A 26,687-nucleotide genomic window follows, 5' to 3' on the forward strand; every position below is an offset into this window, starting at 1 on the left:
TGTGCAATAGGAGAGTGGGTTTGGTCTTTGCTAGAAATAGAAGGCTTCTGTTATTATACCATGGAGTACGTTCACTATAGCTTTTTGTAAAATATCCTTTATGGAATTAAGAACATACCTTTATATTTTTAGTTTACTAGGAGTTTTTATTATGAATGGATATTGATTCTTTTTGAAATCTTCACCCGAGGACCTTTTTTCACTGCTTTTAGAGAAAGAGGAAGGGGTAGAGAAACGTCACTCAGTTGCCTCCGAGACACACCCGGACCACGGTGTTGAACCTGCAGCCTAGGTGTGTGCCCCAACCTGAAATCAAACCGGCAACCGTTTGGTTAAGAGACGACTCTCCGACCAACTAAGACACCTTAGCCAGGGCTGGATGTTATTTTTGTAATCAAAAATATTTTCTACATCTACTGAGATGTTTCTAGAATATTTTCTAATGTATTAATATGAATAACATTGATTGATTATTTAACATTGAGCCATCCTTGCATTCCTGGGATGAATCCTAATGGGTCGTGATTTATGTTCTCCTTATACATCGCTGAATACGGTTTCTAACATTGAGTGTTTTATATCTGTACTCATGAATAATATTAGCCTTAAATTTTTCTTTTTTCATACTTTCCTTATACTATATACAAATGTAAATATACTATTTTTATTAAGAATTAGAACCATTAAAATCAGAAGGGGAAATAAGGAGAACCCAGCTTGGTCTCGTCACTGGCTGCTGTGGAGGAAACTGGAATTCAGAGACAGTCAACCGTCTTTCTTTATCACATGGAACTAGAGACAGAGTCGGGAGTAAAGCGCTTGGCAGAACACTCATCTTAGATCCCTTTCCCATCCATGTTGTCATTTTATCTCTACAACAGCCCCACAGGGAGGGTGTTGCTATCACCCCTCCATTTACTGAGGTCCGGAGAGAGAACGGCCTGAACTGGGTGACCCAGCAGGGCTGGGACTAGAAGCCAGGCTTTTCTGACTCCTAGACCAGAGCCCCCTCCCAAGTTTCTTTTGCTCTATTCCCAACCCCAGCAACAAACCATTTATTAGTCTGAACTGAAGGGAACCCTGAGGCTTGCATCCAAAATCATTACTTTACAATGGTCCAGCAATAGTTTCACGGGCGTGTCATACAGAGGGCCCACCTGCAGATAACTCAATGGGAGGGGATGAGGCCCTCATGGTCCCCAAGGGTCGTCTTGGCAGAGAGACGCGCTCAAGGCCCAGGGCCTCTCAGAACGTCCCCTAATGTAGAAGTGGGCCGAAGGGCCTTAAAAATGGAATCTTATTTACAGGGTCCCTAAGGACCTGTCTTCAGCAGCCACACAGAGTGGGGGTGGGGACGCCAGTTTCCCTTCCACCATCCCTCTTCCTCACCCTCTGGCCACCACCGCCCCTCCCCTGTGTCTCTCAGCAAGCTGCTTCCTGCACCAGCGCCCTTGTTTTGCTTGTGCTATTTGCGTCTGCTTCCAACAGCTGGCCCCGGCCTGGCAGCCCCTAGCTCTGAGGATTATCCAATTATCCCATTAGCCCAGCCTGTCCTTCCTTCCTCCAGGTCTATTAGTTCCCCGTCTCCCTTTTCCTCTCCCTCCAACGGCTGCTCTGTCGTACGTAGCCTTCCTTGCTCCTTCCTTAGCTAGGCCTAGGGCTGGGTCAGTCTCCAGTCATGTAGACTCAGAGAATACCGGAGCTGGAAGGGACCATCCACACATCTGCTTCATCGGTTTTCAGGAAGGGAAACTTACCCGCAGTACCAAAGGCACACGACCCATTCATACCAGCAAAGAACTAAAGCCCAGGTCCACAAACGTCACGCCATGATCTTTCCTACCACATCTGGTCAGCACGCCTTATCCCGTGCTAATGCGCTTACCCTGGAATGAAGGAGGCACTATTTGCACTCCAATCTCTGGGACCCTGTGGCTGAGACAGAACTTACAGTCTCGGTAGGGACCTGGCACGTACGCTAGTGAGAACCAGCACATGCTGTAGGAGTAAGTCCCACCTTAGCAGAAGAGATGTTACCAGAAGTAGGTGACAAACTTCGGGACAGAAGACAGGCACCAAGGGCTAAAGGAACTCAGAAAAGGAGAAGAGGCTTTCCGCAGAAAGTTCAGGAAGGCCTCCTGGAGGGGAAGAACCTTCTTCCCCTCCAGGGGTCACTGAGCAGTGGAGACTCAGAGGAACAGCATTCAGGCAGAGGCTGGAAGGGAAAGGTCGGGGGTGGGGAGGGTAAGAGGACTGTAATCTTCAGTGTGGCTCCATGAGGGGATCAAGAAGGGAGGTGGGTGGGCGGGGTCAAGGCTAGAGAGCAAAATTGTGGCCCTGAACGTCGTACCAATGAGTGAGTCTTAATCTGACACACGTTCGGGGCGCACTGAGCGTGTGGAGCAGGGAGGGACAAGACCGGAGGTGTGTCTGTGAAGATCAACCCGATTGTGTGGTCTCAGTGGATCACAGTAAAAAGAGATGGATGCACAGAGGCCAGTTGGGGGCTTATCCGGGTGGACAGGAGATGATGAGGCCTCAGCTAACACCAGGACTTTGAGGGGGCTCCTGGGGGTGGCGTGGGAGAAGCAGATTGGGAAGACATTTGAAAAAGAAGAATTAGCAGAATGCAATAGATTGAATTTTGGAAGATAAGGAAAAGAACCTCCATTAACAGGATTAGGGACGGAAGGGGTGGCGATGGGAACCATGGGGTGGAAAGGAGGCGGCAGGGGAGGACCCTCTCATACTTCGCCCTCACTGGGCAGAACGCTCTGTAAAGGTGGCAGAGTTTGCTTCATGTGCTGCAGGAGCCCTTCTCTGCCCGTCCCCGTGACAACCTGCTGTAGCACGTGCTACAGCCCTGCCCCACCCCAGATGGCAGTGCCCTCCAGCTCGGTGTTGCTGCTGTCTCCTCAGGTGGCCCTGGCAGGGTTGGGGGGTGGGAATCTCAGACCTCGGGTGTATCGTGCTGACACAGGGCACTGGGCCTTTTCAATTCCTTTCAGTTGGCACCAGGTAACTGCCTGCCCCTACACCCATAAACTTGATTCAGATGATGACTTTATTTTTTTTTATACTTTCTCATTCCCTCCTCCCAATTACCTGCCTTACCTTCAACACCTGCTTTGGGTTCCCAGGACCATAAAACTGACCATTCTGGCCGAGGAAGGTGAGGTATCCTTATCTGGACTTGTGCCCTTGTGACTGAAGGGGGTGCTCCTTTAGGGCCCTCGAGGGGGCCAGGCCCCTTCTGGCCGGTCAGTGCCCGTGTGCCCCGTGGAGGGCACTGAGGAGCAGACTTTAAATCGTCGTAGCCTGGGGGCCTCAAACACGGACTGGTTATCCCACCAGAACTTCTTTGGGCCCTGCAGCTCTGGTGGGCTGTCCTACCCAGCCTCCAGGGCCCTTCAGAACAGCTCAGGGCAGGGCAGTTCCCCCTCCGGTCTGCTCGCCTGCCGCCCTAACGGTCCCCAAGCACCTCCGACCTCACCTCCCCCAACCACTTTCAGTGTCCAGTTTCGGGGTTCCAGACCCTCCCAGTCTCGGTCGCCTTCCTTCAGCCACTTGCTGTTTTGGCCAGGTGTAATCGAGAGACCACCGTCTTGGGGTGGGCACCTCCACACAGGGGACTTCGGTTTGTTGCCGAGCGGCCCCGTGGTGTTGAGAAACGAGCTCCTCCAGCCTGGGGCTCCCATTGACTCTGATGCAATTCTTTCTCGGCATCTCCCACAGAGTTAGCCAGAGCTGAACTCAGCCACCAAAGTGTCCACATTGTTGGAACTACTATGCGACATGAACTGAAGTCTTCCCCCTGCGCATTTTCCTTGAAAATCTCAGCATGGGCACCCCCTGCTCTGTGCTCTGTTTTATCTGTCTAGGCCCCTGAGGTCGTTTCAAATCCTGGTTGTCAGCGTTGCAGACGGTTACTACATCCTTCTCTGTTCACGTCTTAGATAAACCTCCACTCCTCTGGATCTGAGACTTTAATGAACATGTGGGACAGGATGGAGCCGAAGACAGCAAGTGACCCCATGGCCAATGTCCCTGCCTGAGCCATCTGCGGATCCCCACACCCACCACCTGGGCCCCCCAGACATCACAGGCTTCCAAGAGCCTGCTTTGCATTCACATTCGCAGCGTTTCTCTTTCTGGCTGTGGCTGGGTGTCAGCAAGGAGCGCAGGGCAACGGAGAAGTGCTTGCTCCCCCTTCCGCCCCTCTCCCCTGCCAACCTCCTTCCACTCTGACAGTGAGGATGCCAAGGTCACGACCACTCGCCCTCCTGCGTTTTCTGAATCAAGACCGGGTTTGTTATGGCCCTGACAGTCACCCAGGGCTCTTGTGTTATAAAACCTTCCGAGACACTCTCACCTTGGCCCTGTTTTTCCTAAAAGCAGGTCAGAGAATGAATGACTCGCCCACAGCGGGAGAAGTCGGTGCAGAGGCCAGGGTTTGAGCCTGGCGCTGCCTCTCACCCAAAGCCCAGGGAAGCAGGGTGGTGGGTAGTTGGGGGCAGTGAGCGGAGGGATCACTGTGCCTCCCTGGCCGAGGCCCAATGGGGAGTCGAGCTGAAACCCCGAGACAGTCCGGGATGACTGCGGAGTGCCTGGCCAGGCCTTGAAATGTCCTCCGGCGGACGGAGCGGTTGTGGCACTGGGCAGTGAGCCTGGATTTTCTGACGGGAAAACGAGATAATTTTTTAAAATCCTGTCTAACTTTAACAATTCCCAAAATCTCTAACTCTAAACCAGGCTCTATCCCCCAGCTCCCCTTTCCACCCCAACTAGAAAGTGTGGGAGGACAAGCAGAAAAGAGGGATCAAAGCGTTGACAGCCCTCTGACAACATTTTAACTTGGAAATTGCCTGTAAATGGTTGGCATAATTCGTGTAGGCAGCTGTAGATCAAGCACGGAGCATTCGCCTAACTCCTTCTCTGCCTCCCAGCAAACCCCTGGAACACATGGCCCAGGAGGGTAACTCAGCTTCAGCCGGCCCGACTCCCAAGTTGGATGGGATCTGTTCGTCTCCTGAGCTCCCAAAGCCTGGGGGCTCCCGGCCATCACCTCCTGCTGCCAGGGCAGGCTGCAGCCCGCTGGCTCCTTTTCCTTAGGGGTTGATGGCTCCCGGGGCCCAACCACCAACCCTGGGGCCTCTCAGGCTCAGCATTCAAAAGCAGGGCTCTGTAAGCCGCCGAGAGAGGAGCAGAGAGTCAGGAGACGGGCTCCAGGCCTAGCCCGCTCTCTGTCCCAACCGAGCCTTCCCTGAGGAAGGTCCCTGGTCTGCAGGTGCCAGTCCAGGCCGCTGGAGCTGTAGTCACTCACCTGCACCCAAACGCTTCCCCGGGCGGGGCAAAGAAATGTGGGTGGTCCCACCCAGGCCTTTCCCACTGGGCTTTCCCTCAGCAGGGGTGTCCGACCCCAGGCCCGTGGGCCCAGGATGGTCATGAATGCAGTCCAACACAACATCATAAATTTACTTAAAACATTATGAGATTTCTTAGTTTTTGTTAGTGTTTGTGTATTGAATGTGTGGCCCAACACCACTCTTCGCCTTCCAGTGTGGCCCAGGGATGCCCAAAGTTCAGACGCCCCTGCGTGGTCCCCCTCAGAGGGCCCCAGCCCCAGCCGGCCCTCCTGCCTGTGGCGCCTTGGCCCGGTCTTTCCCGGCACTCCATCTTCCAGAGTTGCTCTTTGTCTTCCGGTAAAATAAAGGGTCAAGCCAGAGCTTCTAGAAAGGGGCCTCCCACACTGAGCTCCGTGTTCTGTGTCCATCCCTCTTCTCTGAAGCCAAGTCTGATGGTCTCTCACCTCTTCCCCATCTGGGAGCCTGACAGGGGCTGCTCCAACAGTGACACTCAGTGCAGATGACGAGTGACAGCTGTAGGGAGGGAAGACTAAGGACCGGGGAGGGGGAGGTGCGGGGAGGAGGGAACAGGGGCAGCCCGACGCTTCCCACTTTTCAGAGATGAGAGCCTGCAGGGGGTGACCCACCTCACAGCAGACCTCAGGTCTTCTCCCCCCAGCACAGCCTGGCACTGCTTGGGCCCAGCACGGGGCGCTCAGGGCGAGAGTGAGGTTGTGGGGAGAACCACAGGAGCTGCCGCGCCAGGGGCCTGCACAGCACGACGGGGAGGAAGCAGGGTCCAGGCGCCAGTGCCGTCCCACCAGGCCCCAGAAACGGCAAAGCTGCCCAGAACCGGTCCCACTCCCTGGCCTGCGGGTTCCCGTCTCCCCAGCAGAGTCGGAGAGAAGGCCAGGGTCCCAGCCTGGGGAGGCCCAGCCCAGGGGGTCTCCAGCAGCACCTCATTTCCTCCCGTTCTCGGGCTGCCCCTCACCCCTGCCCTGCTTGCCCCTGGTCAGCATGTGTAGAGCTGAGGCCTCACACGGCTCCCCGAGCAGGTTCCCAGGAGCCTAGAGGATTTCCCGCGAGGCCCCCCGAGGGAGGGACAGCATCACAAGGGGGGAGAGCCACAAAGGTGGGGATGCAAGAAGGGGGGTGAGCGGGGGAGGGGCAAAGGGAGCCTTCCAGGTGTCTGTCCATCATGGGAGTCAGTGGTGAGCCAGACCGAGCCTGAGCAGGGCCTCCGTTCACAGGGCTCCATGCGAGCCCTGGCCACACTTGCCCTAGAGTGAGGCGGGGGCCATGTCTAGGACAGGTTCTGTGATGGAACCCTCACCCTAGGACAGGCCGGAATGAAGCAAGTGGGCCCTCGGCCCTTTGGAAAGAGTCGGGAGAGGGCAGAGGGGCCCTTGGACAGAGATGCGGGGCTTGGGGCGGCCCAGTAAGGCCCCAGACGGCCGGGCCCACAGCGGTGGGGAGATACTGTTTTATACTTTACAATTTGGTTAAAGTAAGTTCATGAAGAAGGAAAAAAGCATGATGTTTGCAGTCTGTGCCCCACGGGGCTGGGCCGGGTTCTCGTCTCCCTGATGCTGCTGCTTCGGGGCACCCACCCGTGCTGAGCTGAGCCTCCCCCCCCCCCCCAGGGCCGGCCAGCCTGGGTATAAGTGTGAGTGGACACACCTGTGTGTTCTTACCGTCAGGGAGTGGCACGTGCGCTCGCTCCTGTCTGCACTTGCACTGGAGAGCCAGCTCACAGTGGGAGCCCGTGGGGAGTGGGGTGTGGAGATAGGACCCTGGGTACCCTGGGGACCCAAACAGGCATGGTCACAAGGGCCTGGGCTCCAGAGCCAAGCTATGGGCTGGCCCTGAGAAGGCTCAAGGCTCCGGGGTACTTGGAGGCCTTCCCCGAGCCCCTGGCAGGGTCCTTGCCCCACCCCAAAGCCGGCACCCGTGCAGCCCGGCACCCAGAGCTCGGTTCCTGAGGAGCCTCAGAAGAGGCTGGAGAGACCAGGCCTCTTCCTTCTCTGGCTTGTGGTTCTCTTTCGGCCTCGCTCCACCAATGGGTCGTGAGGACCAGCAGCGTCCACGCTCATGGCCTCCCCAGGCACAGCCCAGGCCTCTGCTAGGCCCCCAGCCCACACAGACCAGAGTGCGGGGGAGGGAGGAGGACGCCGGCAGGGCCAGGGCCTGGCTGTGCAGTGATTTCAGTGGTTCAGGGCCTGGCCCTGCACTCAGAGCAGCGGGGGCGGGGATGACCACTGCCTGGGCCCACCCGGGGCCTCTGGGGCAAGGACTCAGGCTCTGGCACTTTTCGGAGCCTGCGAAGGGATCTTCTGTAAAGCCAGCCTAGGGGACCTCTTGCCAATGCAACAGTGAAAGAGAGCCAAGACCGTGTCGGTTTGGGGACACTTACATAAGCCCTTGTCTAGCAAAAGCATCGAGATGTGCGAGGGAGCGAAGGAAACCCAGGAAACAGTGTTTCCGGGGGCAGAGAGCAGGGTAACGACCCGGGAGGGGTCAGAGGCTCCACTGCAGCTACAGCGTTTCATTTTTTAAGCAGAGTGGTGGGGACATGTTCTTATTTTATACTTTACGATTTGGTTAAAGTAAGTTAATGAGGAAGGAAAAAAGCATGATTTTTGCAGTCAGACGGAGGTGTCAGTTCACTTCTGCCTCTTACTATCTGTACTTCTCCACCTTTCTGTTCAAGAGGGGCAGTTTAGTCTCTGAGGTTCAGCCACCTGCGAGGTGAAGCTGCGCAGGGACGGCCCAGAGCTCTGACGTTCCTCCCGGGCCTGTCCGAGGGCACCTGTCTGAGGGCGCCAGGGCAGCCTGAGAACCTCCCCCCCAAATCGCCTCCTGGCTCACCCTTCTCCATCACAGAAGGACCGCATCATCGCTCCAGGCCAGGTGCCTGACACAGGCTGAGAGCAGGGCACACCTGTTCCTTCCCGGTTTCTTCGCTGGGAGCGGGAGGTGTGACTCCAGGGGAAGACAGCCGAGCTCCAGCCCAGGTCTCTCTGCACGGGCCTCTCAGTTGAGGGGTGGAGGGTTGAGGGGTGGAGGGTTGAGGGGTGGAGGGTTGAGGGGTGGAGGCGGGGCACAGGACGGAAGTACCAGATCTTAAAGGACTTCAGGAAGGTAAGGAGGGAGGGAGGGAGGAGCCGGCCCCACCGTGAGGAAATGCCTGGGGCTGCGGGGTCAGCAGGTCTGGAAGGAGAGCAGCCTGTAAAAGCCCTCCCCCACAGTCCATCTCAGGGACTCCCATCCTGGGGCTGTGCCTGGTGTTTGGGTCCTGGTGCACCAGGCAGTCTGTCCACTCTGGGGATGAGAGCCGGGGAGGCCCCGGGCAGGCAGGGTGTCCATCTGCACACGCACATTCTCACCCGCGCACCACACATTGAGGGACTGTGCTGGGCCTGGCTGTGGGGCTGGGGAAGGAACTCGGACGCCATTCTCATTTGACAAGCTTAAAACACAACATGGCTCGATTTTTATTTTATCTCAGAAAAAAAAAACATTCCCTTCAGAAAGAAAGGCAGTTAGGCAGGGCCCATGTCTGGGCAGCTCTGAGCTACCCAGGCTCACCCCCTGGCCAGCCGGCCGGGGACCCCCTCCCTGGAGCCCACCTCCTGGTGCAGCTCCCTCACCACTCCGCCTCCGCAAGCCCAGCCTGGCCCTGTGGCCCTAAGAGACCACCGGGGACTGGAGGGGTAAGAAGTACACAGAGTGGGACGGCCGCCTGGGCTCCCTGGGCCGACTCCTGCGGTTGGCAGAGGACGGACATCAGCCCCTGCGGCCAGGGAGGGACCGCAGTAAAAAGGACATCCTCAAGCTTACAATTTCTCCTGGAAAATACATCAAACGCTGCCTGCAGGTAGCGAAGCAGCTCCTGAACCCTGGGAACATCTGGGGAGGGTGGTGTGGGTGTTGAGGGGCCTGCTGGAGCCTCCCCCCCCCGCCCCAGGGCCGGCCAGCCTGCTCCGCCACAGCTGCTCTGCAGGACACAAGGTGGCACTTCTCGATGTTTCTCGAGTGGGGACCGGGCCTTGCCCAGCCAAGATGCTCTGGTGCTGTGGCCCTGGCTGGGCGCTGGGCCTCCCAGCCTGAAACGTCGTCCGCTTCCTCGGACTCTCAAGCCTCCGGGCTGGGCCTCATGCTGCGCCAGCCAGGGCTCCCTCCTCAGTCCAAAGTGGGAACCAGCCACCAGAAGGGTCTCCCAGCTCTTTCCCTCTTCTCCCACCGTGGCTGGTTCCTCCAACCAGAAAGAGAAAGACTTCCTTCCCTGTGGAAGGGGCCGACTCAGGGGCTCATCAGGATACTCCTGCTCCATCCCGGGCCAGGGGGCCCTCGAGGCCGGGGGACTCTGGGCGTGCTCCCCCGAGCTCGTGGCTGAGGAGCTGCGCGTCGGGGCGGCCCGTGTCCCCGTGGAACTCGCAGGCACCCCCTCCGCTCACCAGCCCCAGGGTGCAGCCGTTGGGCCGCCGCTCGGGGCGGGGGGCGCTCCCGTTGGCCAGCGCCCCGGGGGGGTGACCGTTGACGCGGAGGCTGATCTGCTCTCCCTCGCCGCCGTGAGCTGCCGAGGCCCGGGCGCTGGTGCCGCCTGCCTTGAAGGGCTCCCGCTGCCTCAGGATGTGGCTGCGGATGATCTTTCGGAAGGTCTGGCGGAACTCCCGGATGCGGTAGGCGTAGATGAAGGGATTCACGACGGAATTGGAGTGGGAGAGGATGATGGCCAGGTACATGAGCTCGGGGGGCGCGTGGCTGCACTGGGGGCAGAAGAAGGTGAAGCAGTTGATGATGTGCAGCGGCAGCCAGCACAGGGCAAAGAGCCCCACGATGATGGCCAGCGACTTGGCCGCGTGGACCTCCTTCTGCAGCGTGGACCGCGCCCGCTCCCCCGGCAGGGGCTGGCTCTCCATCTGCTTCAGCTGCCGCCGGGCCGCCAGGAAGATGCGCAGGTAGATGCCCAGCATGAGCAGCAGGGGCAGCAGCACACAGGCGAAGAAGTTGTAGTAGACCATGTAGTTCATGGGCACCACGTCCTCGAAGAGGCAGGCCACCTGGCCCTCCCGGCAGCCCTGCGAGTGGTTTCTGTCCTCCTTGGGCTGGCTGCAGTTGTTCCAGCCCAGCATGGGTGTCAGGCCGATGGCAAAGGACAGCACCCAGCAGACGGCAATGATGCCCTTGGCCCTTGCACCGGTCACCAAGCCGTTGTACCTGGGGAGCGGACACCAGCATCAGAAGCCTGAGACACCAGGGCTAGGCAGCGCCAAGTGTCGGAACCCGAGCACTGCTCCCTCCCTTCCAGCCTCAGTATCCCCTTCCATCCAGGGGTGGGCCGGGCCTCGCCTCAGACCTCACAGGAGGTGCGGAGAGCAGGCATCCCGGAGGGGAAACTGCCACGCAGACGCTCAGGTGATTACTGAACACCGTTACAGGTAGTCCTGTTTCAGGGCATGAATGTGGTGATTTGAAGTCGTCACCCCCTTGTTGAGGCTGGAACAGATTCCCGGCCGAGTGGCTACAGGTGAGGAGGGTGGGCCTGCCAGCCGAAGGCAGAACCAGCCAGACCAGACCTGTCGGTGATTCCCACCTCTTGTGCTCTACGCTCTTGCTTCCCGCTTGACTTAGGGCATCTAGAAGCCCCCGGGGAGAGGTGGCACAGGGGGGAAAGGAGGGATGGGGGTCCCAGGCCAAATGAGACACCCCCTTTCCCCTCCAAATTCAGGTGTCGCCTGCTTCACAAACTCCTGTGGCCCAGAAGGCTGAAAAGCGCTGCTCCAGAGAGCCAGGCTCCGCCCCTCACTGGGGGTGTGGCCTGCTGGCCAGGAAGCTGATCCCGGGTCCACAGAAGTGGCACAGCTTTTACTAAAAGCACCAAAAATCCTACTTGAGGAAGGCAGCCTCTGAGGGACGACCTTCTGTTGCAGAGCTCTGATTCCAGCAACACCAGATTGCCCTACCCTCGACCCGGTGAACCCCACCCTTTCTACGAGGTCAGAGGTCAGGCTAGTTATCTTCCCGGAAAGGCTTCCTGCTTGACCAGGACTAACCACGGGGCCCCCACGGCTGGGGCCGAGGGCAGGGCTTTCCTGCATCCGTCTCGGAGTCACCATCATGGGGACAGGACACAGTAGGTGCCAAGGAGAATGGGCTGGACTTAATTCCAGAACTGGAAGCACCCACAGAAACATCCAGTCCGGGGGAGGCAAACACAGGGCCCACAGGTAATGCAGGTGCGAGGCCGGCTACAGCACGTCCACTCTGCGCGCAGAAGGCGGCGACACCCCCAGCCTCGCGCTGCCTTGCAAACTGCGCCCCAGGCTGCCACACCTCACTCAGCCCGGGCAGGGTGAGGGGGCTGGCTTTCCGGGTAGTCTTCCAAGGTTTAAATTTTGTCACCGAATTCAAATTAAGAAAACAATAACAAAAACCTGGTGGCCTCGGACCTCTTATCTAGCCCTCACTTCATAGGTGGGGAAACTGAGGCCCAAGCAGAGGAAAGGACTTGCTGTGGCTCGTCCAGGAGCCCAGAGGCAACTCAGGCCGAGGTCGGTTTGTCCCTCCTGGAACTTCCCTGGAGGTCCAGGGCCCCACCCAGCGGGGAGGGCCTTGACCCTGCCGTCTCCACCAAGGGTTCTCTACTCTGGGGCCTCAAATGCATAGTCACGGGCTTTTCTTTCTTTTTTCCTCCCTTCCTTCCTTCCTTCCTCTCTCTTTCTCTTTTTTTTTTTTGCATTTAATACTTGCACAGCACTTGCTCTGTGCCAGGCAGTGTTTTCTGGTACTCTTTTTTTAAAATATTTTATTTATTTTTCTTCAGAGGGGAAGGGAAGGAGAGAGGGAGAGAAATATCAATGTAGGGTTGCCTCTGGTGTGTCCCCTGTCGGGAACTGGCCTGCAACCTAGACATGTGCCCTGACTGGGAATCGAACCACAATCATCTGGTTTGCAGGCCCGCGCTCAATCCACTGAGCTACACCAGCCAGGGCTCTGGTACTCTTTTCTTAATCTGAATTTATATACTTTCTTTCAGTAGTGGCGAGTAGTATACATATCCCTCCCTGGCGTTCCTGTCATTCTGTCTCTCTGAGCCTCGGTTTCCTCATTTGTAAAGAGGGACTAAGAATCCAGGGCCTGTGAGCCCTGGCCCACAGGGCAGAGTGCAGACTTAGTGGGTGGGAATTATAGGCAGGCAGGTTGCAGCGAGGCTTCAGGTAAGAGCTCCTCAGCTGAGCTGTTCACGGGAGAAACGAGCTGCCTCAAGCAGTAGTGAACTGCCTGTTATGTGAAGCAATCAAGCAGAAAGAAGTTTTGGGGATGGTGCAGAGGACCCTGGAGGCCTCCTGCTTTGGGGATTTCCAACTGTCCTTGGCCGCAGACCTTCTAGCCCAGGTGCCAAGGCAATTGCAGAAGCGGAGCTGCGGGGGGAGAGGAGGTCGGCAACAGTTAACTGCCTGAAGACCAGCGAGGACGCCAGGGCCTGGCTGGGGCTTCTCGGGGGCACAGTCTGAAATCTCTTGTCTGTCCGTTGTTGAGGGACAGCCTGCCACCGGGTTCTCAGAAAACGCCCCCCGTGGGGGCAGAAACACACACACACAGGCAGCACTTGCGCAAGTGAGCAGAGAATGTCTCCCGAACGGCCCCCAAGACGGCCTTGCAGAGATGGGCATGGAGGGGTGGCACCAGAGACAATCTTTCACCATATGCCCTTTAGTTATTTTTTGATGTTTTAGTACTCACAGGTATTATTTACGTTTTAAAACACCAAACAGATTTGCTTTGGGGTGCAAAACAAAGCGCTCAGGCCTAAGGTCCTGGCCCCGGGCCGACGAGGGGTGGGAATAGTGTGAGGGCCCAAACGGAAGGCTGGCAGAGCCACGGCCTGACCCAGCAGCCGCCCCTGGGCTGCGTCTGCGACTAAAGCGGCCACATCTTGGCCTCCTGGGCCCAGGCGTAGACTGTCAGGGAAAAGGGGTGACATGGCCATCTAGCATGTTCCAGGGAGCCCAGAGGTGTCATAGGAAGCAGCGGGTGTCAGAGCCTCTGTCCACATTGGGAGGTGCCACGGCCTCCCTGGGTCTCCCAACTCACAGGCTGCCCCATCCTGGGGGCTCCTGTCACTCCACAACCCGAGCACACACCCCAGAACTGAGGGGGGCTTCAGGTGCATCTGCCCTGCACTGAGAAGGGGAGCGTCCCTAAGTCGTTCAAACGAGCCAGGGATCCAAGGTTGAAGAGTCACCGACCAAACACCATGCTGGGCTCCGGCAGGCCTGAGCTGGCCTCGCACACCCCTGCCTGCCTGTGCTTCTGTCCCCACCACCTCTCCCTGGCCCCTAACCCACAGGTTCACTCCTTCCTGGGGTCTCTGCCTAGGCTTGGACCCCTCCTGTTGCACCCATCCCCCACCTCCACCCCTGTCCTGCAAGACCTATCAGCCTCACCTCCTCCAGGTAGCCCTCTCTCCTGATCCTGCCTTCCTTATAAGCCAGGTGACACAGGTTTTGTCCCCATGAACTGATTCTCCCTCCACATATGACTTCAGGCCTATTGCCTGTACTCGGCCCACATCCTGAGGACAGAGACTACTCATTGGGGGCTGACAGGAGAGACAGGAGACGATGATCACAGAAGTTCCCTGGGCACAGAGAACCCTTGTCTCTTGCCCTGGCCTCTGACCAGGCTTCTTTCTCACCCATTGCCGGACTAGACCCTGCCCGAGGCCACCAGGGTCCCTGGAAAGGAGCACATAGAGTTTTCTGCAATTAAATTCTAGAAAGAAAGGGAAGAAAAGGAAAGAAAGCAGGAGGGGGGAGGGAGTAAGGGAGGGAGAGAAAGAGCAGTGCAGGCCAGGCTAGACCTCAGAGCAGCCATGTGGGTAAGTGGAGGGGAAATGCCCCTGGACAGGGCTGGGTTCCCAGCTGGGAGGGGACAAAGGAGGAAGGGCAGGAATGGCAGCCCAGCCGGGCAGGGGATCGGGGCTGCGCGGAGCCCAGGTCCCCATGTGCCCACCCTAGGTCCCCCTCAGGCCCAGCTTGCCTGCAGGAGCCTGGCAAAGACACCTTTCCGGGCCTTGGTCTCCCCAGCCACATGGGCCCAGGGCCCTTGAGGAACAGGAAGGCAAACGAATGACCCTGCAGTCGCCTGTGTCAGGAGACCCTCTCCTCCTGCTCTGGCCGCTCTGTGAGGAACAGGAGGGTCACGATGCCAGCCCCCAACGCCAGCCCCCNTAAGTGGAGGGGAAATGCCCCTGGACAGGGCTGGGTTCCCAGCTGGGAGGGGACAAAGGAGGAAGGGCAGGAATGGCAGCCCAGCCGGGCAGGGGATCGGGGCTGCGCGGAGCCCAGGTCCCCACGTGCCCACCCTAGGTCCCCCTCAGGCCCAGCTTGCCTGCAGGAGCCCGGCAAAGACACCTTTCCGGGCCTTGGTCTCCCCAGCCACACGGGCCCAGGGCCCTTGAGGAACAGGAAGGCGAACGAATGACCCTGCAGTCGCCTGTGTCAGGAGACCCTCTCCTCCTGCTCTGGCCGCTCTGTGAGGAACAGGAGGGTCATGATGCCAGCCCCCAACGCCAGCCCCCACCCCCATCCCCGACAAGGCCCTTGTGAGATCAAAGGAGACGCTGCTGCACTGACACCCTCTGGCAGCTGTGAAGGGGAAGGCTGAGCAGCATCCTCTTCCTCATCTCTGTCAGCCTCCAGATCCAAGAGACCCAGGCCGGGCCTTCCGGAGTGGAGCTCTGACAGCTGAGGTCTGGGTGGAACCAGGTCCTGCTCCAGAGACGGCTGGCTGGCAGTCGGGATGGGGGTGGGGCGGGCTCACGGCGCCACCAGGGGCTCGGCAGCTCAGGAAAGAGCTGCCCCACACCCACTTGCTGACCGCTGACCATCCTTTGGGCTTCCTCCTTCCCATCCACTCCCAGGACCCTCACAACACCTTAGTGAACTCAGAGAGGCCCGTCCCTCTTATAATGAGGAAATGGACCCCCAGGGGGACAGCTGACTTTCCACAATCACACGGCGTGTCTCATCCTCCCACATTGGGGAGTCATTCTTTTGATTCTCGGAAAACAGAAATAAGAAGAGGCCGAGGCCCTTTGCTCTGAGACCGGCAGCCTCGATCTCTCCCCAGAACGGAGCTGTGCTCTAAGTCGGGCAGAAAGTGAAAGTGAGGCCTCCACTTTCCCGTTGGGCTGGCGCAGCCCCAGCCCACGCTCAGCCTGCCCTGCTGTGGACACCAGTCCTTGGCTCTCCAGTCCCCCAGGGGCCCATGGACCAGCTTTTGTGTGTGGAGCCTGGGCTCCGGATTCTGCTCCACCACCGAGGCTGGGCCTTGGTTCTGACATGGGTTCCGGGCTGCCTGGGGCCAGCTCCCGCCCTCATCTGAGAAGAGCCAGGTGGCAGGAAGTGTCCTCTGGTGCAGGTTCTGGGAGACCGGGAACAGCCCTTGGCCCGACTCCCCAGAGACTGGAGGAACAGTGGGTGGCGGCCACGCCTTTTCCCAGGCCCAGACCAGCCGTACTACTAACTCACTGTGTGGCCCTGAGGGTTGGCCCCCTCTCTGGGCCTCCTTTTTCCATCCAGAAAGGGAGAGGAAATGACCTCCGAGGGCCCCTTTGGGTTCGACCTAAATTTCCATTTGCTCACTGCACCCGCCTCCCCTCCCACCGAAGCTCACTCTGCGGCTGCTCTGTAGGTAGGCGCCCCACCTCTTGGGGAGACAGGAGAAGGGGTGACCTCCTTGGAGACCTCCCTGAGAGCCTGCAGCCACCCAGGCTGTCTCCAGGATGGAGGGGCAAGGAGGTGGGGCAGGCGGCCCCAGGGTGCCCCCGGGAGGGATACTTCCTAGCCTCACCCGTGGCTGGGGAGGTGGAGGCCACACTAAGTAAACTTGGTCTCAGGGAAAGACTTCACTTACACAATCTGTGGCTGAAGTCACTTCGGCATGAAAAGATTCATACTGAAAAACCCCTGGACGAGCCCCACTGCACAGGCTGGTGACCTCAGGCACACAGAATTTGCATACAGGTTCAAATGACTCACTGTGGCACTGGGCCAGCTCACTTCCCCTCTCTAGGCCATTTTCCTAATGTGCAAGCTCTGAGGCCTGCTCAGAGGGGCTGGAGGAGGGTTGGGCGGGCTCTGGATCGGAGGTCCTGTGGTCCCCACAGTGCCCCGCCCCTCCCCAGCATCACGCCTCGTGGAGAACAGCCCTGACACGCTGCCCAGGCCTGGGGCACACACATCTGCCCACAGCTGCCCACACCGACTGCTGGCGGTGTGCCAGCCAAGCCCTAGGCAGCCCCGGGCTGAGCTCCATGGCTCTGTCACCTCAGCACACTGCCACCACAGACCAGACCCTGACCTGGGGCTCACTGTGGCCACAGCACAGACCAGACCCTGGCACAGGCGGCCTGGGCCCGGCCCTGAACCCAGCACTAGGTGTGCTGGGGAAGAGAACGGGGGCAGCCCACCCCGGCCCTCGCTCACCGGAGTGGGATGCGGATGGCGATGTAGCGGTCAATGGCGATGGCCAGGAGGCTGAAGATGGAGCTCTGTGTGAGGACCAGGACGAAGCAGGCAAAGAAGAGGCAGCTGTGGCAGGCGGCGCAGAACCCTATGCTGATGGTGATAGCAAAGGGGATGGCGAGGACCCCCACTGCGATGTCAGCGGCCGCCAGGGACACCACGAAGTAGTTGGTGACGTTCTGCAGGTTGCTGTTCAGCCATACCGCCCAGCACACCAGCACGTTGCCCAGGACGGCCAGCACGGCGATGGCCAGCTCCACCACGATGTACACTGAGGAGCCCATGGTGGGCGTGGCCACAGATGAGCAGGGTTGGTGAGGACGCGGGCCAGGCCAGCTCACGGTCCATAGCTGCAGTGCAGCCGGCCTTGTCCAGGCCCCTGAGCCCCTGCCCTCAGGAGCCAAGGGCGCCGGTGATGGGAGCTCCCTAAGGGCTTTTGCACAGCTGACTCGGAGTCTCCAGAAACCAGGCCCCCTCCGGGGGTTCTGGCGGCATCGTGGCTCAGCTCAGCTTCCGAGCTCCCGAGGCACCTGCCAAAGGAGAAACGGAGTGAGGAGCAGGACCGCTGCAGCGCGAACACAGCTGAAGACTCCCGGCAGAGGCCCTGGCTCCACTTTCTTCTAGAGCGGCTGGGAATCTTTCAAAGGCACTCACGTTAGTCCCCCACTCTTGGCTTCTCAAGCCTCCTGGTCCCTGAGCTTGCTGCCACCATGACCCTCTTGGAAAGGCCCCCTCACCTCTTGGGCTCCCCCGGACCCACCCACCTCCTCCTTCAGCCAGCCTCAGTCAGCTCCGTTCCCTGAGAGCTCTCCCGGGGAACGACCAGCTCCTCCCTACACTGTCCAGGTCAGGGCCAGGCTCGAGGACCCCCCAAGCTCCCATCTGGAAGGACCTGGGAGGCCGTCTGGTCCTGTCTCCCACCGCCAGCAGATAAGCCCTCTTGCTTCACCAGGGGCGCTACGCAGGGTGGCGGAGCAGGCGCAGAGGGAGCCCGCCCCTTGGCAGCCCCCGCTGCTGACTGTACATCTGGGCGGGGCAGCAGCCTCCCTGCCCCCCACCACCAACGCCTGCTCCCCAACCCTCTCCCCTGCCTGCACCAGAATGGGCTGAGTTCAGTTCCGGGCCAGGCAGGGAGCGGGGCCCTCAGCCAGGACTTGCTGGGGGACTGTGGCCAGGAATGTTTTTCCTTTCTGGGCCTCAGTTTCCCCATTGATATCTGAGGAGGCTGGACCCCACATAGCCTCTGAGAGCCATTTCATCTCTTTCCCATGAGCCCATGAGAAGGAAATAAACAGTTCTGAGTGAAGAGGCTTCCAGGGAGTCAAAATGCCATGGGAAATATAAGGAATCGTTGGCACCCGCTCAGAAGCAGAAGCAGAGGTCTCGGTCCCCCCAACCCAACCGAACACTCCCTTGAGCTTGTGAGGGTCTCCGCCCCTCCGCCAGCCCGGGGCCTCTTCCCACTGCCTCTGTCCCAGCCTGTCCCACTCACATGTGCTCATGCCAAAGCCACCCCTCCCCCCCACCAGTCCTGGGCTCTCGTGGGGCCGTGGGTGTGCATGGGCAGCAGTTGCCACCTGCCTGGGCACAAAAGCCCCCCGCCTTTACCTGCACTGGGGCTCTGGGGGCTGCACCCTCCCTCTCTCCTCCAGGAAATGAGGGATCAAGTGCAACTGCGACCTTGGAAGAAGGATGCTCGTCATGTTCCAAGGGCCAGGCCGCCCCTGCCCTGTCTGGCAGGTGACAGAGGACCGCCCTAGACGAGCCCCAGGTTTCCTTCCGACTGCTCTGTGCCTCCGGTGGCACAGAGCAGAGCCCGAGGGGGCATCCCCCATGCCCACTAGGAAGCTGGGAGGAGAGCACCCAACCCTGGGGAGCAGGAGGACAGGAGGCAAGGGGCCTGAAGACCCCAGAGGCTCCCGCAGCCTGTGGCTTCTCCCAGACATGGCCCCGAGGGGCATAAACCAGTGCCACTGAGCTCCTGCTATGCACAGGGCACCCGTCTGCCGGCTGCTCACAAGGTGAGTCCCGTGCGGAGGTGGGCCAGACCAAGTCTCCCGGTGCCATCCCTGGCCACACAGAGTCCCTCGGTGCTCCCAGCCTGCAGCCAGAGCAGCGTTCATCTGGGCCCCCAACTGCAGGGGCTGTGTGTCCAGGGCATCATCCCCGTTCTGCAGAAGGAGGTAACAGGCCCAGGCCTCCTCCCAGCTGCGGCCTCCTCAACACAGACGCAGACGCAGATACAGGCCACCGTCTCATCGGGCCTGGCGAAGCCCACGGAGGTCCCACCACCAGTGACACGCCTGCCTCCTCCTGGGCTCCTCACTTGCCGCCTGCCATCCTTCTGACTGCAGCGGGGCCTGCCCGGAAGAGTCTGCACCAAGAGGTGTCACGACCTCTGCCAATGCAGCCAGCCCAGGCCAGGAACCTCATCTGGCCCCGGACCGTCCCGTGGAGTCAGAGGGCCCTGCCAAAAGGCCAATGAGGTGGGGCCATCAACGACCCACCTGACCAAAATATATACCGAATTTTTTGGAACTGAGTCGCACCTTCGACACTTGCCCTGGACGCCTGGCTGACTCCGTGTGAGCCAGGGTTTCCACAGGCCCAACTCGGCCCTCTGCTTGGTGAAGCTTCCCGGTAGCCCCTGGCACCTGCCCGCGTGCCCCCAGGCCCTGGGACCACCTTCTGCGCCCTGGGGTCCCGCACTGAACAGCACCCAGTAGCAACACGCCTCCTGACTGAACAAAAACTGCCTTCCTGCTGCCCACCAGGCCTGGGACCACCCCCACCCCACCCCCAAGTCTCCTTGGTGGCAACAGATCCTCCTGCCGCCCCAGGTCAGCCTTGCAAGGAGCTAAAAACACACCTAACACCCCTGCTGGCGGGGTCCTAAAAGGCTGCCTCGGTGCGCGCCTGGATCCCTGACTGCCCTGCCTACAGCAGCCCCACAGGCCCTTCCAGACGAGGCCGGGACATCCCGGGGGAGGCAGACCTGGCCCCACAGGCAACCTGGGCACCAGCCCGACCAGAGTACCTGGCCCAGAGCAGCGCACCTGGATGGAGGCTGAGGCACCATGGGGCAGGACCAGCGGGGAAGAGACCAGGGTTCTGTGGGAAGTTAGGAATGTCCCAGCCTTAGGTAGGCAAACGGCCAGGGGGTGGGGGCACCATGACCTGTGGCCTCGGCCGGACTCTTGTGGTATAAAGGTTCCCCTCGTGGCCAGTTTCAAGCTGATAACACTTTACTGACAGGAGTTAGGGATCACTGCACACGACCAGCCAGTCTGAGCCAGGTCTCCGACCTCCATGGAGCCCCCACACCCTGTGTCTCCCCAGACTGGAGCTTGGACACACGGACTGTGCTCCAGACCCCCCTAATTTGCTTGTGTGCCTGACAGGGCACTGGGGGCTGCCTGTGATCTCTCTCCCTGTGCCCAGGCACCTCCTGTTACAGGTGAGGGAGCTAAGCCCCCAAGGAAGTTAATGACCTCAACCAGCCCTACTGGAAACTTAAAGGGTGGACTTGAGCTGGGGAAATGCCCACGGAAAACACAGCAGCAGCTGGGTTTCTTGGGGCCTCTGGGGCCCCTCCCCGCTGCGCTCCCCTCGGAGGCCTCGGAGAGCTACGGGCAAGTAGGAGCCCACGCGGAGCGGGTGGAGTGTGCCCAGGACCCGGCAATTTCCTAATCCTCTCTATTGGTTCTGTCCAGCTATTTAATCCTCGAGTCTTCTGTTGCTAGCCAGGAGGGGAAATTAAATATTAATCATGTATTATTTCCCTGTGATGGTCCCTTGCTGGGGACAGAGCAGAGGTCAGAAGCTGTCCCATACAAGCTGGAGGCGCCCACGGGGGACCGTGTGTGAGAACCCTGGAAAGGGCAAGCCCACAGGACTCCAAGCGCCGCTGCTTCCCGCCCTCCTCCGCACCCTGGCTGGCCTGGCCGCTTTGGATAAAACCCCATTTCACCAAAACCCCAGTCTGGCTCCCTGTATTCCAGACCAGCGAGGCTTTCTGTGCGCGTGTAGAGATGGTGGCTGTTCCCCGCCCCCTGAACCCGCGGGCTGGAGGTGCCCGCCAGCTAGCTTCCAGGCAGGACCCATACATCTGCTCTTGAGTGTGGCCAAGGGCAACACACCAAACCCAACTTGTGAATCAGACCTGTCGCTGCCACCCAGGGCCCATTCCTGGGCTCCAGAGTCCCAGCCTTAGACTTCCCCGCTACCCTCTCATAACAGACGTTTCCCAAATACCTGTTTCGTGCCAGACAGCTGCTGGACCGCAGGGAGCTCTGTGCCACCTGCTGCTGAGCCTGGTCCCCGCAGGGCCCTGAGCTGATAGCAGGGGACCTTAAAGAAGGATGTGTCCTCTGAGACTGTCCTGAGAGCCAGCTGCTACCCAGTGGTTTTCAAAGACGTTAGGATCTTCAAAGAGATAAAGAAAGAAATAGTATGCATAAACAAGAATGAGAACTCGCGGATCGACGGACAGAAACGAAACAAGAATGGACAGATACAAACAAGAAACAATACCAAGTCAACAGATCACATCAGAAAGGAAAACAGCGGGGTTGAGACGGAGAACACAGTCGCCCCGATGCGCTTCAGGACCGTGACTGTGGACCCGAAGACCATGCGGAGAAATTCTCCCCAAAACTTCACAGAGTGACACACTCTGTAAGGAGCGAGTTGAGCGACACGGAAGGCAGATGAGGATCACCGACACCTGCCTCAGGGGAGCTCAGTCTCCGAGTGGAGAGCACAACGAGCGAAGGACACAGTGGGATAGGCAGCTTGGCTCCTGCCCCCAACTGCAGCCCTCGGCAGGTTCTGCCATCACTGGCCTTTGGTGGGCCCAGGCCTGGGCATGAGCCTCCCAGAGGTCCAGGGCCCAGGGACCCCCAAGTCCCTCTTGTCTTGGCAGGTGTCTTCCGGTGCTGCCTGGAGGGGACCAGCCACCAAGTACCAGCAGCCTCTCCCCTCCTTCCCTCCCTCCCTGCGGGGCTGCTGGCAGCTCCAACGTCAGGAACTTGGTGCAGCCTGTGCCCCCTCCCCCACTGCCCCTTGGGTGTGTGGCTGCAACTCTCAGCCCCTGGGGACAGGATGTGGGCAGGAACAAGGTAGAGAGCAGGCTGCCTCCACTGAGCCAGGCCCCCCCGGGGGGGGGGACCCCAGACTCCACAACACCAGCCCCCAGGGCTGCAGGGCCTGCCCTGGCTCCATTCTCCCCACTGGACGCCCAGAGTCCCCTCCCATCCCAAGTCCAGGCCAGGTGCCAGAGAGGCTGTGGGCCCTGCCTGTCCTGGCCTGAGGTGGCCACCTTACCTGACACCCCCAGCCCTGGGGCCACACCTCACACAAAGTGCTGGGTGCCTGCCTTCAGGTGGAGGAGCCCAGCCGGTCGCAGCCCCGCTCCATCCAACACTCCCTGAGACCCCATGTAAGAGGCTTCCACCTCAGTGCAGAGGATCCTTGTGTGTGTACAGCCAGCCACGGCGAGTGAAGTGCACCCCAACCTCCATCAGGAGAACCCTTGAGTGGCAAGGTGACAGGCACTGTGATGTCTGAAGAGGAGACATGGTGTGGGGAGGGGCTTCTAGACGCCCCTGAGAGCAGACTCTGTGGTTTGGGGTGGGGTCCTGGCAGCGGCTGGCCTATTGGCTGGCCTGTTAAAGGGCAGGGCCGCAGCAGCTGCCCAGAGCGGGCTATGCTGAGGACAGGAGGGAGGCAGAGCACTCCGGGGACCCCAGAGGTGTGATGATGTGGCCCTGTGGGCCAAAGGGGGAGGCTGCGAGGGTTGGCCAGACCAGCTGGAGCAGCACCTGTGGCCAGGCCAGGTGCCGCTCGGCCCCACCCCTGCTCCTTGGCCCATTCGGACCCCACTCACAGCCTGCACAGGCCACTTAGGGGCCAGGCGTGAAGGCCCCTGAGACAGATGGGCAGAAAGGTGCCAGCCCTGGGGGGGCTCTGGGCAGGGACCACCAGCGCAGACAGCAGGGGACACACCAACACGGTGCCGCCAAGGCAGCCTTAACTCCGGGTGACCGCTGGGCTGACTGGAGCAGCAGCAGAGGTGCCGCCACGGAGGGACAGTGCTCGCCCCTGCCCAGCAGTTTCAGAAGCAGAGGAGGTGTGGGCCCAAAGGCACCTGCAGGTCTTCTCAGAGGAGGGGCCGCATGGGCTGGACTGGGTGGGGGGGAAGTGAGAGGAGAGACAGGGAGAGATTCCAGGCAGAGACAACCAGAGGGGGCCCTGGAGGGGCTTCCCTCCCTGGGTGGCACCTCCCTGGGCTGGAGTGGGGGCAGTAGTGTTTCCCCGCTTCCAGACCCTCCCATCCCTGCAGCACCCGGCCCCAGGGGCCCCTTCCGTGACTCTGGCCTGAGGAGGGGCCTCTGCCTCTAAACGGCCCCTTCTCCCCACCCGGAGCTCCCAGGCACTGCGAGGGAAGACAGCAGTCTCCTGGGCTCTGCTTTCTGCATTTCAGCTCTGAGCTCCTGCCCATTCCCCGCTCCCCATCTGCCCTCTGGGCCCAGTCCAGGGACCTGCACTCAGCGCTGCCCCCACTGGCCAGTCAACCCCGCACCCGGGGCAACCCCGCCCTTCAGTGGCCACCAGCGCCACTGTGGGCCCAGGACTCATCCCCCCCTGTTGTAATCCTCACCCAAGGATATGTTTACTGATTTGAGAGAGAGAGACAGACAGAGAGATAGAGGAACACAGATGTAAGAGAGAAACGTCGGACGGGTTGCCTCTCATGCGCGCCCTGAGGATCAAACCCGAAACCTTCTGGTGCGGGGGACAAAGCTCCAACCCACTTGGGCACCTGGCCAGAGCTAGGACTCATCCCTTTTACCAGCTCAGCATCCCGACGCACACACCACACCCCCTTTCCACCCACCCTGCACACCTGCGCTTTCAGTCTGGTCCTTGGGTCATTCCCTCGGCTCCTGTGGCACTTCCTTCAGCGCTTGGCTGGGGTGGTGGCAGGAAAGTCAGGCACCATAAGATGGCTGGGCGGCATTGCAGTTCATCCAGGGTGAGGTGGCGCAGGAATCAGGCAAGTTAGATGGCAGTAAGAGCTACGGCAGGGTCTCTGTGGAGAGCCACCAGGGGGCTGTGTCCTACTCGGCAGGCACTGCCCACGTCCACCCAGAGACCCTGAATTTTGCAGGGTGTGGTGCCCTGAAGCCAGATGCTTGCCCCGACCCAACTACAGTCCACGTGTCCCTCTGCTAACAGTGACCCTTGTGGTGTCTCCAGCCCCACAAGATGGGCCCCTCCACGGCTCCCCAGCTGAAGCACAGACCCTACCTGTCTTCTGGTCGCCCCGCCTCCTCCAGCCCCCACAGCCAGTGCCCGTCTCCTGGTCGCTCTCTATGCAGCGAGCGCTGCTCCTGAGAAGACGGTTCCGGGAGCGTCACTTGCTCGAGGCCGCCCAGGGCATAAGTCAAGACTGGAACCCAGGTCTGGGCACTGAGATCTCCAGCCCATGGGGTCATCCACAGAGCCAGACATTGCCCTTTTATGCTGTGGACTCCTGGGGTGCAGGACCTGCATGTCACAAGCCAACATGAGGGGGGCAACATGCAAGCACCCAAAGGCCACCCAGGACTAGCCCGGCCCTAGGCCTATCCCCTTCCAGCCACTGGGGCTGCTCTCAGCCTCCCCAAAGCTATGAACAGGGGAGCCAGTTCAGCCCAGAACCTGATCTTCGTGAGTGCTAGGGGATAAAGGGGCACTGGCCTGAGGGGCACTAAGACCTGGGAGGGCCAGGGAGGCCTTAAGGGGCAAGGGCAGAGCAAGGAGGTGTTGCCACCACTACCAGTGGACACTCCTCAGTGGGGCACTCTGCCATGGACCTGCCAAGACCTGAGATGAGGGGCTGTCCTGGAGGGCAGAGCCTTCCCAGCCACCCCAGGCTTCCAGGACCAGCCACAGCAGCCCCTGAACCCACAGCGTCCTTTCTTGACCACTGCTCCTAAGAGCTTCCTATGATGGTCCTCAGGGCTGGGACCCCCAGGGACAGCTCGGGGGGCATGGCACAGACACAGACTTCTGGAGGGTGCAGAGGCTGGGAGTCCGCAGCCGCTGGAGAGCAGAAGCGAGGAGAGGGTGGCCTAGACACTAGGTTGGAGGACGATACAGGCCCTGTGCATGGAAGCGCAGCCCAGGATAGGGATGGAGAGCTGACTACAGGGGGCAGGCAGCCTAGTCCTCCCCCAGGAACCAGCCAGGACTCCAGTCCTGGGGAAAACAGGGTGGGGAGACTCACCCACCTTCTGGCTTCTCCCCCCAACCCCTCGAGCTCCCATCCTACAGTTAGGGAAGTTAAAGCCTAAAGCGGGGTGGCGGTGCCAGAACGCAGAGATGTCTGCTCCACGGCCCGCGAGCGGCCCCTCCGTGATCCCTGTCCTGTACCGATCCCTGGAGAGCCACCATCGTTCCCGCCATTCCTACCTTCCGGACCTGCTTGCTCAGGGCAGCCCGGAGGCCAGCCAGGACCAGTCTGAGGAGCGCAGCCACCCCTGCCCGTCCTCCAGCTTCTCCGGGGTTCCCTAAGTCCGGTTCCCGTCACCACGGTTTATGGGACGTACCCGTGCTCACCCAACCGTCCCGACTCCCGTTCTCGCCGCGCCCGGGGCGTGCGGGATGGTGAGAGTCTGCTCTCCGCGCCTCCTCCGATACCGGCCCCGCCCTGGGATGCGCCACCTATGGAAGCCCCCTCTGGCTCCCGGTCCCATTCGCCTGCTCTCAGGCCGCGTCTCTGTGCCCCCAAGCCCTGCCCAAACCGGCCTGGCGCCCAGGTTTCCCAAACGCCCTGTGGTCGGCCTGTGGCGCCCAGACGGATCAACGGACGGCCTCCGCCAGTCACCTGCGGGTCCGAATGTCTGCCCCTTTCACCCTGCGCGGCTGGGGCTGCTGCGCTCTCGCACCCCTTCTCCTCCCCGCCTACCCCTGAGCACCTTCCGGGCCAGTCTGGGAGTGGCCTCGAGGGTCCGCACACTGTCCCGGGCCCGGCTTAGCATGTGCTACCAGGCCTGAGCCGCCCAGCACCAGCAATTCCGGTCGCTGCCGCCCGGCAAGACTCGGACCCCAGCCCTGCGAACTCCCTCTTGGGCGGTGGGTAGAGAGGGTCGGAGCGGCGGGTACCCTTAGTGGGAAGGGACTCGAGCCGTCCGGCCCGCACCCCTTCCTGACAGCTTCCGACGGCCCCACGCCCCCTGAGACCCTAGGAATCCGTATCCCGTACCGGGACCCCGGCTGACCTGCAGCTCGCACGCCGGCTCCTGCTGTCTCTGCTGCCGCTGGGGCCCGGCTCCAGCCGAGCCGCTCACGGGCGCCCCCTGCAGGCAGCTCTAAGACCCACGCTGTCTCCGCCCCGCCCCGCCGCCAGGGGAAACCGAGGACCGGAATGCAACCGGGAGGCCGCGGGGAACCGGTGTGGCCGGCCTGAGAGTCTGGTGATTCCCACGATAGGACCCGTGCTGCGCCGCAGCCCCAGCTGGCTCTCCTAGGCTCCGGCGGCTCCTACACCTCCTCCAGGGCCACATCTCCTCCCTTAAGATGAACCTCTGGCCCCAGGAGCTCCCCCTCTGCCCCGTGAAGCGCATCGGACCCGGTCCACATTCTCTCCCTTCCCAGAAGCGCCTAGGTCTGTTCCTGCCCCTCTGGTCCTCCCGAAGTTTTGCTGTCCCTAATCGTCGGAGCTGAGCTGGGCTGGGTCACATCAGTGCCCTGGGGTCGGGCCTGGCCCTGACCTGGACCTGTGTCACCTCCTCCCCAGTGCCCAACTGTGACCCAGGAAGCG

The 26,687-nt window shown here is 60.4% G+C and overlaps 1 protein-coding gene across 4 annotated transcripts; it reads right to left on the bottom strand.

Annotated features, from left to right (window-relative positions):
• Positions 1–8,810: 8,810 nt before the first annotated feature.
• Positions 8,811–26,184, bottom strand: ADORA2A (adenosine A2a receptor). Of its 4 annotated transcripts, none has more exons than XM_037067398.1 (5): positions 26,146–26,184; positions 23,787–23,972; positions 21,134–21,304; positions 16,841–17,409; positions 8,811–10,565 (listed from the first exon to the last, which is right to left on the bottom strand). In XM_037067398.1, exons 4-5 carry the CDS (start codon positions 17,161–17,163, stop codon positions 9,659–9,661), a joined length of 1,230 nt encoding a protein of 409 aa, XP_036923293.1. In that variant the 5' UTR covers positions 17,164–17,409; positions 21,134–21,304; positions 23,787–23,972; positions 26,146–26,184; the 3' UTR covers positions 8,811–9,658. The 4 variants fall into 4 exon arrangements, with proteins under 4 accessions (XP_036923293.1, XP_036923294.1, XP_036923292.1 ...); XM_037067399.1 differs by lacking the exon at positions 26,146–26,184 and adding an exon at positions 25,474–25,732; XM_037067397.1 differs by lacking the exon at positions 26,146–26,184 and adding an exon at positions 25,337–25,732.
• Between the last annotated feature and the right edge of the window lie 503 nt (positions 26,185–26,687).

This window comes from Sturnira hondurensis, unplaced genomic scaffold (assembly GCF_014824575.4).
Source record: "Sturnira hondurensis isolate 20B ecotype Veracruz unplaced genomic scaffold, ASM1482457v3 Scaffold0017254, whole genome shotgun sequence".
NCBI lineage: Eukaryota > Metazoa > Chordata > Mammalia > Chiroptera > Phyllostomidae > Sturnira > Sturnira hondurensis.